General features: G+C 40.6%; 1 protein-coding gene across 3 annotated transcripts in view; it reads left to right on the forward strand.

Moving 5' to 3' along the window:
* The window catches only part of FRMD3 (FERM domain containing 3), a 115,182-nt gene extending 105,005 nt beyond the window's left edge, over positions 1–10,177 (forward strand). For 2 of the 3 annotated variants that reach the window (XM_069961789.1, XM_069961792.1), the window contains one exon: positions 1,905–10,177. In XM_069961789.1, coding sequence (XP_069817890.1) covers positions 1,905–2,503 — 599 coding nt within the window. In that variant the 3' untranslated portion in view covers positions 2,504–10,177. The remainder of the gene's footprint in view (positions 1–1,904) is intronic. The other variant, XM_069961791.1, reaches the window with a different exon arrangement.
* The last annotated feature ends 259 nt before the right edge of the window (positions 10,178–10,436 follow it).

Consider the following 10,436-nt stretch of genomic DNA (forward strand, 5'->3'; position numbering starts at 1 on the left):
GTCAGGGCTCCATCACAAGCACTACTGCTTCCTAAGTGAAAAACCAATTAATTTCCTCTCCATAAATGAAGCTTCTCCTGATGGGCTGTGCCCTTTAACCCCACATTCTCTAGGAAGCTGAGGTATTAATATGCTATTATTCAAGATAAGCGTACTTAATAAAGGTTCCCCACCATCCCCCTATTAATGAAATAGGATATATGTTGCAGACACCCTCAAACTTCCCTAACAGTTTAGACTACATTGCAGCTAAGGCTTTCTTCACAAACTTTAGCAGAGGGCACAATGAACACAACAAACTACTAAGTATAACGAAACAGACTTATAGCCACACAAGGCAGCTGTACTTTTTACAATCCTGGATAACCCATTTAAAGTTTGAAGGTGCAGATGTTCCTGTGGAGAATGCATAAAAAGGGAGACTATTTGGCACCTGTCAGGACTTACTTTTTTTTAATCCATGTTTATAACTACTTCCCATTTTATTTTCTTGTATAACAGTTTTTACAAGCTGATATTCTTCCTTGGGATCCTAGTTATTTGTGCAGTATTGAATCCAATATTACCTCCCTAACCCACACCGTTGATCACAGTGGTTTAGAGTAAGACAGGGAGATTTATCAAACATGGTGTAAAGTAAAACTGGCTCAGTTGCCCCTAGCAACCAATCACATTCCACCTTTCATTTTCCAAAGAGTCTGTGAGGAATGAAAAGTGGAGTCTGGTTGCTAGGGGTAACTGAGCCAGCTTCACTTTACACCATGTTTGCTAAATCTCCCCCATAGTTTACGGTTATAATGGTCTATTTTCACGTATAGCATGAAAGCACTGTTCTTACAACACTAGGCTATGTTCAAACTACGTAAGTGCTGCGGAAATCATGGCTGTTGTTACAATGGACTTGATTCCTGCGGCACTTACGTAGTGCTGCAGCCTAAGGCAATCCCGGCTGGAATCCCGGCTTTATACACATAGTATACACTCCGGCCGGGATCCCTAGCGGCGGCTTAGAAAACTAACATGTCAGTTTTCTGCGGCCTCTATTCAGTGAATAGCGGCCGCAGAAAACCCTGTCAGTTCACACAATAGAGCGTACGTCTCCGGCCGCTCGCTCTATTGTGTGCTGTGGGGAGTTCTGATGCATCAGAACTCTGCAGCCCGAAAAGATCATCTGCAGTACTGGCTGGGATGATCTTTTTCAGAGACCGACCGTTCTGTGACCCGGCCGGATCACGGAACGGCCGGTCTCTTACTAAGTGTAAACATAGCCTTATACTGTAAGGGACTGGGAACAAAGAAAAGAGGTGGCGGACATATGGCAACGGAGTAGAAGATTTATAACATATCATCTATTTGTCTGAACAATTTTTTTCTATTTAAAGATTCAATGTCAAGCTAAAACTCAGGCTATTATTTTAAAGCAGCGTCTATAGGAGTAGAGCAGAAGACGTCTAAAGGACAGGTTGTGCCTGAGCTGGTTAGAGATGTATGTTACATTAATGGGAACCTGTGACATTGTATGTGCTGTCCATTCTGCAGGCATCATGTTATAGAGCAGGAGGATCTGAGCAGATTAATATATAGTTTTGTGGCAAAAGTTCCAGGATAACCTGTCATTTACTCATGTAAATCTTTGCTCATTCTGACTTATGGAGTCAAATGGGTGGTCCTGCTAAGCTTTCACAGCTTTCTCTATGCACACTTATCTGTCAATCACTTAATAGGACCACCCACATGACTACTTAACTTGCTAACTAAAGAAGCGTTCTCACAATAAGTTATGTGTTGCTAACAAAACCTTCTCAATTAAAACTTGCATTCTTGACTGCTATTTTATATTAGATAATGTGACCAATATCGTCTAGAACTCCTGACAATAAGTGTTTCTTTGTTCTTTTCTCCAGGTATCCTGCTGACACAGCAGAATGATGTTAATTCTTCTCCTGTGTCTGGCAACTCCCCTTCTAGAGATATTGAGGTGATGCCAGATTTCCGACATGATGGAGAGGACAGCGTGAAAGAGGAGCCTTTAACTATCTCAGAGCAGGTGTATAACCCCAGTGCTAGCTTGCTGCCCACACCAGTAGATGAGGGGGTGGAGATGCTCTTTAACAGCTCGCTCAGATCAGAGGGGGAAAGAGACGATGCCGATTCATTTGAGGAATTTGATGCAGATGAACATGCGTTTTTGATTGCAGAGGAAGAAGAACTGAAGGAGGCCAGGAAAGCACTAAGCGTGAGCTACAATTTCCTCATGGGAAACATGCAGCTGAATGCGTTCCTGAAGAGTTTTTCTCGGCTGGTTTTGGTAGCTTTGGGGTTGCTCTTGGTGCTCTTACCGCTGTTGCTTGTCCTGCTGGAGTCCGACATTGACATTTCCTTTCTACATGACATCCGACAGACTCCAGAGTTTGAGCAGTTCCACAATGAGTACTACTGCCCACTTAGGAAGTGGCTGGCATGTAAAATCAGCTCGGCACTCAATGTTGCCAACAGCTCTTAAACTATTGCAATATTAACGGCTGAGGGTTATATTCAGATGTTTCTCTTCCCTTCCATATCTTAAAGCAGTCATGTCAATCTTCAACTAGGTCACGGATACTGTTACCAAAAATACAGAATTACATTGTAAACTATCTAGATTTCATTGTTTTATACTGTATAGTGGGGTAATTATGGAAATATTTCTATATTTTTAGCAATTGACATAATAATGTGTATAAAGTAGAAAAAGTGTCAAGACTTCCACTCTCACCGATTCCTGAAGAGACAATTTGAATATAAACCTCAGTATGATTTCCTATACCGCCTTCCTGCCAGAGAGGACTGGTATAAAGAAGGATGGTACAGTCATCGCTGGCAGTGGAATGGGTAACCGATGCCTATACAAGCAACATTTTTTTGCTGGTTTTATTTTCTTACCTTTTTATGTGTTGAAATATTTTGGTAAATTTGTAGTAAAGAAATATGTCTTCTTAACTTATTTCATTGTACAGACCTAAAAGTTTAATGCACAAGCGCATGTTGAGAAAGATATTTTATATGTGTCTTGCTTTTTCCCAATGTTTTCTTTTCAGTTTAATACAATCTATGCCTCGTATATATATTTTTGTGTTCCGAAAAGAGATGACATTTGCACAACACATTGTATGGTGTTCAGCTGGTATATATTGGTGACTACAGCCAGGAACAATGTAAAACGTGTGTATGTTCCTCCCAAAGCAGGTTATATGATTTACACCAATTGCACAAGCCAGTTCATGAGTATGGAAAAAAGAAAGCTCCACTCAAATTTCTCATATCTAATTGAAATAAACGTTTCCCCAGTAAGAGAGAAGCTGCTTATTTTAAGTATCCAGAAGTACAGTTATTTTACCATTTACATGATTGCATACAATTACCATTGTCTTCAGAGAACACTACAAGGTTTGACAAGAAAACAATAAAACATCCAAAAACAAATAAATAAATTATTGAAATGAACAAATCACAGCTGTCAGCTACATCCATTTACATGTACAAATCTTGATATCAGAGTTAGCGTTGTTCTTTCCTGAAAGAGTTATGTTCAGGTTTTACTGGCTGAGCTTATTACTGCACACAATCATTTACTGTCAATTATTTATTCCGATCAAAAATGACAAAAAAAAAATCCAAGCTCAAGTGAAGATAAAAATCTATCTGGAGAATATCCTAATTTGATTTTATAAATTATATCATGTATTTAGACTTGTTGCTTAAAGTGGCACTATCAGCAGGTTCAGGCCAGTGAACCTGCTAATATGCACCAGCCACTAATAACTGTAGGACCTCAGTGCCGTTGTTCATACTCCTGTCCGGTACTGGGCAGATTTTTGATAATTCCTGATATGCTAATTAGCGTGTTCCGAGCATTTGGGGCCTGGAGCACCCGTTCGGCCCGCCTACCCTGCCCTCCTGGACCACCTACTATGCATATTCATATATGCATTGTTAGGCCGCTTGTTGCTGCGCATGTGCAGGGAGCAGCCAGTAACAAGCGGCCTAACTATGCATATATGGATATGCATAGTAGGCGGGCCAAGCAGGTGCTCCGGGCAGACTGGGAACGCCCCAAATTCTCGGAACATGCTAATTAGCATATCAGGAATTATCAAAAATCGGCCCAGTAACGGACCCCACAGGAGTATGAACAACGACACTGAGGTCCTACGGTTATTAGCGGATGGCTGGAGCGATCAATGGAGGTTCCATGCCTCCAGTCTTAAAATCCCATAGAGAATAAATAGAACAGTAATTGAAAATACATTCTCGTTACTTAGGGGACAACTGGTCTGGACACAGTGATGCTGAGCTGAATCGGCTACGTGTCTCTGTGTCACCCACTGAGATCACAGACACAACCAGACACAATCCACAAGCTCCAGAACCATCTGTGATCTGAGAGGGTGACATAGAAGGGGCAAAGGTATACTTACCAGCTCCAGAGCAACCTGGCCACCAAGGATGTCAGCAGCCTGGCAATTGGTTGTCTGTAACCTAGGCAATGAGCTGTGTGCTATAAGGTAAGAGAATAGGGCCAAGATGCATAAGGAAGCAATTTGGCTAATGAAAAAAAATAAAAAAATTGTCTATTCTTGCGATATCTGACAAATAATAAATGTTTGTTAGGTGAGAATACCCCTGTGAGAATACCCCGGTACATTTACACATACTTAATCTGTTGCAGATTTGATGGTGCAGGTTTAACCAATATAAATAAATAGCTCCATTTTGCAGCTTCAAATCAGCACCATCAAATCTACAGAAAAATAAGTATGTGTGAACGAACACTTAAAGGGTATATCATGCTCAGAGCTGCAGACATGGGCAAATAACTGATAGGGACAAATTATACCTGTCTTTTAGCTGTTGGCTATTTGTAAAGATATAAAATCATGTTTTTTGGGTTTTTTTGTGTGTCTTTTTATAAGCTCACAGTGACTGGGCTGAGCAGCAGCATGCATGCCTGCTCTCTATCTCACCACTCCCTTCCCTGCTCAAAAAACATAATAAACAGCCATCAACTAGAAGAAAGCTACCATTTGTCTTACCAGCTATCTGCCCATGTCTGCAGTTCTGAGCATCATGTAGAGCTGACAGATTCCCTTTAAGTTAACAGTACATATACTTACGCATATGAGCTACCAGCATATGCACAGTGGTCACATGATAGGATGTTAATCCTTCACCTGTCCACCAGATCTATCATGTAAATAGTTTTAAATGTTTTTGAATGGAATATCCTTATATATTGAGCACAGAAGAGCCCAACCTGCTGACATTTCCATATATAGAATGGAGAGAGGAGTTAAAGCTTACCTAAACCTCATGCAGCCTCCTGATTGGATGCTAGAGCTGTCACTTACAGCTAAAGGGAGGGGCGGAGGAATTGTCTAGATCAAAGAGGTCTGGGCCTCTAGGTCCCTATTACACAGAGCGATAATCGGGCCGATTTGGCCAATTATTGCTCCATGTAAGAGAGATAACGATCAGCCGATGAAACGATCATTGGCTGATCGTTAGTTTAGGTTTGGTCCTAAAATCGTTGGGTGACGACCGTGCATCACTATGTGTAATAGCGATGCATTGCTGACAATTGCCCAAACATCTGATACCTTACCTCTCCCCACTCCTTGTCTTCTCTCCTGTGCTCCGCAGCTCTGCACCGGGAAGCTGTGGAGCAGAGTAGAGAAGACCAGGAGCAAGGGGAGGTAAGGTATCTGGTGTTTGGGCATTGGGCTGCATGGACATTGCTAACAATGTCTATGTAGCCCTTACTGCCCGAATATCAGGCCATCTAATGGGTCCAGTAAACTAAAATTAACGGTCCTTACTCGGCCAGTGTAATAGGACCCTTAGAGTAAAGGGTCAGCCTCCTGGGCACTTGTAGCGGAGCTTTAGACACTACAAGACTTTTTTTCTGTCATGCATTCTGCATGATCAAATCGGTATGTGTTAACCCCTCTGCCCATCCTCTCTGTGTTAACTCATTTGCCCACCCTCTCAATGGAACTTGTGTTAGTTTTAAGAGCTCATAACTGCTGACAGAATCCCTTTAAGCACATTACAATATATTGTTTAGCTAATACTGGACCGAAATACACAAGAAATCTATTCAAAAATGGTTCAGTGTCACAATCAGAGGAAATATTTACCCATCTGCAGTTGAACCATGGATCATCTCATTTGGCTACATTATATATGGGGCATAGTGATGTTACTCATAAAGTCATTCTCCTTGTCTACAATATACTTGCACTATGTTTGAAGGAAACATTGAGTTGTCAGATTCAGCCATTTTATTCTTGATATTTTGTGTTATATAATTGAACTGTGTAATTTATTTAATTACAAATATATGTTATCTATGCATAAAGGAACATTATTGTATATCATCACCATTGACTTCATATCAAAACCAACAGTCTTTGGCTAGTTTCACATAGCCATAATGCTGCCATGTACTAGCATCCGTATTATGGCACCTGGACCATCCATGGTTGTACTGAACGGAGCCCTATAGTGGTCATATTCAGTAGAACCCCAGGGCTCTAGTTGTTGCATTTCTATTGTAGTATTATGGCAGGGTGACCCCCACATATCACTCATTTTACATGCAAATCCACATTGCGTTTCTCTGCAGAGAATGCATCAGAGATTGACTTAACTGGAAATAGCTTATGTCCGATATTGGTTTTGCATTCACACCCTAAAGATTTTACTTGCTATTTGGCACAGAGGACTAAAAGGATGATGAATTCATGTCTTGTTTTCAAATGCAGGAAATAATTCAGAGCTGAAGAAAAAAAAGGAGGTAACTGGATGCATTGCTTAATACAGAGCTTTATACTCACTACAATGCCCAATATGTAACAGCCTTAACAAATAACGTCCTGATAATACCGCCTGTACCACCCCCCGTCACCTCCCTCCTGTTACCAGATCCTTCTGTATCACAATGAGTAGAGTATATAGGGGTACCGCCAGGATCCTAAGACAGTTATGTAAGCAAACAGTGATCCAGCCTAACGTAAATGTTCATGTAAGAGATTATATACTGGATGGTATTCCGAGAACTGAAGGGATTAATCAGATTTAATCTGAGTATGCAATATTAATGTGTAGCTGCTCATTGCAGATCTAGGCATCCCTTACTGTTTGCAAATATAGTAACTTCTTTCTTTATTAATCGGGTGAAGGAAAGTTGTCATCAAGGTACATTGTGATGCTATATACATTTGGCTTGTCAAGAATATATGTCTTGAATATAGTGGCCTTGTTGCCCATAGTATAGTTTGCCACACCATTTTATGAGACATTTCTGGTATCATTGCAGCTTCCTGTGCCCTTGAATGGGTTCTAAGACTTATATATGCAACTTCAGTACAAGTAGTACATTATTAGAGTGAGACTTTTTATACCATTTGGTAGATTTGCGCATGAAGGCATCTTGATGACAGCCACCCTCCCGCGTGTTCAGCCCATACTTATTCATTACAGTGTGTGAATTGTCATATACTCTGTGTGTATTTGGTTCCTGCAACTTGTCAATGGTCGAGCAGAGAGCTATGTGCATTAATACGTCACTAGACATTATTTCAGTGTCTAGGTTGTGTATTGTTTGTCTGTTAACATATAATATAGAAGGACTAGAAGCAGGTTAAAGCAAGTGCAGATAAGTCTAGATGAAAGTGGATGGCTTCATTGCATGTGACATACATTATAAATGGGGAAAGTTTTTTCTAATGGGAGTTGGAACATAAAAGCTATTGGGTTGCTGTGGACAAGTTCTCAATTTTTCCTTTTTAATACTTTTATATTTGTCTCCCAAGCAATCCTTGTTGTGCTCACCATTAGAAGGGGTTTTAGTACAGTGAAGATATTAGTATTATGTTATGTAGTGAGTAAATATGGACAATCGTAATAATGTATAAGGGCAGAATTTCTCCTCCTTTATAGGGTGCAGCTGACAGAACAGAACAGAAGGTGAAATTGTTTCTATAGAAAGCATAGGCAAATATCAATAGGCCTTATATGTATAACCCAACTAATAAAGCAGATTTTATTAATTCACATCAGTCCCTACCTCAGTGGACCTTACAATGTAAGCACCAAGGCCATTACTCACTTGGCCATTATCTACTTTAGAAATAAGCCCTAGTTAATGTCAGCTGACCAGATCTCTTATACTGGGTGGCGAGCATTAGCCAATCGATGCCATACCTGTTATACTCTTCCCCCCACCTGCTCAACACAAGCTGCAAGAGTGGTAAGAAGATGCACATTTGGGGGACATTGGATATAGGAGACAGATGGTATGTGGGCCAACTACAGAGGGGGATGAGAGGTATAAAGTATGAGGACTACCTGCAGAGGGGGAATGTATACAGTGTCGGGGAACTACACTAGCTGAATGGGCTGATATCTTTGTGTAATAGGCCAGGCTATAAATAGGGTTGATTTAACCTCTGGAAATCCAAGGTTCGATCAAACTCGAACATTCACGAACCTGCCGCATTTGTTTCCCTATGCCTTCCCGGTCCGCGGGGAAGAAGGAGAGTGCCCAGGTACCAGCTAGAATTCTGGGATTCAACCTATTACCTAGGCGGTACCCAAGCAGTCTCCTCCTTTCCTATGGACTGGGAAGGCATCGGGAATCAAATGAGGCAGGTTCATGAATGTTCGAGTTCGAACCTAGGATTTCCCGAGGTTCGATCAACTCTAGTTATAAGCTGATGTATGAGAAAGTGCTAGTTTGTCATCTGATCACACCTTTTAAGCAAGTTAAAAAAAAAATCATAGTTCGTCAGCTGCACATCTTTCCATGTAATAAGGGCTATGTGGACCATAACAATGTAAGTAATACTAGGTAAGACTAGAAAATTTAAAGGGACACTATCACCTCCAAAACACTTGCAAAACTATCAAAAGTTATCAGTAGATTATACATCAGTAGAGTATACAACGCTGATTCTATATCTGCAATTTTTATCTTTCTATGTTCTTGCATTCCTTTGCTATAAGCCCACAAATGATGAAGTCCAAGTAGTCCTCTCCATTATATTCTTGAGCAAAGTAGTCCTCTCTTTGCATCAACATTAGGGTTTTTTATTACAGGGTCCTGAAAATCGGATATGAACGGATACCAGTTTATTCCCAGCATAAAGGCTTTGGACACCTTTGCGGGCCATTTTTTCTTGAAACGTGTAAGCTACCTCCGGTAGGTGGCGATGTGGAGCAAGGTTTTTTCCTCTCTTGGAGGAGAGCGGCTTTGCATTTATCCCCACACAGAATTTAAGTTAAAAAAAAAAAAAGCCCACAAAAGGTGTCTATTTCAGGCTACCGTATTATGGGGTTCATATTACAACCTCCAAAGTTTGGCTTAGTAAGTCCATGTGAGGTCGGGATGTTGTAGGCATAATATGGAGCCTTAAATGCAGCTGTCTGAAATAGGCCTGAAGGGGAATTTTATCAACAGATGATGTATTACAAACCATGTTACACTTCATCACAGCTGACCACCGCTACCATTTGTTTCCTTCTAATCTACAGTACAGTTGGATCTCGGAGTAAAATACGTCATCAGAAATTTACAGGGATTTTTTTATATTGTAAAAATGTGGTCTCCTCTTTAAAATAACATTAGCCTTTCACACCGGGGATTAAAATCCTAAAAAGGGAGACAAATAAAAAGCAGGGGCGAGCTATTCTTACTGGTTGTTAACTGTCATCTGACAGCTGGGAGAGATTTGGTAGGCTCCTGTCACTCTGGAATCCGACCCATGTGATGATAGCACAGAGGGTGATGGAGCCGGACCCCAGCGCTATCTTTGATAGTTCATGTATTACGTCTGTACAGTAAAGGTTATGTTTAGCTGGTTTATGATGATCATGTTGGAACAGTGTTATGTGTTACTGTATGTAGTTTTACAATGTACCTCTTTCTGTGGCTTGTCTTTACAAACACAACTCTGGGAGCTCATATTAAACCTGTATGTATAGCTTTCTGTTGTAAAATAGGAGAAATTCTACCTGTAATTGGAGCCTTATGACCTTTGTATAAAGTAAAAATCACATTTCTATGTTAACATCCTGATTGTTTTGTATGGTACTCTTCAGACAATCCCTAATAAAATCCTACAAAAGATGAAAGTCATTTCATGGAATCCTGTTGATACTTCTGCAGTGTTTAGTGTTAGGCCCCATGCACACAGCAGTATCTATATTAGTATTGTGTGTAACTGTACAGATGACTACAGTACTTTGATGGGACCTGGTTGCTTTTAGAGGACACCTGTAGACGTACTAGCCTCACTAGCTGCTGGATGTACTGTACTAGAAGCATCGCTCTGTACAAATAGCATACAGCATAGTATTATATACAGCACACTAAATGCCAGCAGGTGTGTTCTTTA

This window comes from Dendropsophus ebraccatus, chromosome 3, assembly GCF_027789765.1.
Source record: "Dendropsophus ebraccatus isolate aDenEbr1 chromosome 3, aDenEbr1.pat, whole genome shotgun sequence".
In the NCBI taxonomy this organism is placed as follows: Eukaryota; Metazoa; Chordata; class Amphibia; order Anura; family Hylidae; genus Dendropsophus; species Dendropsophus ebraccatus.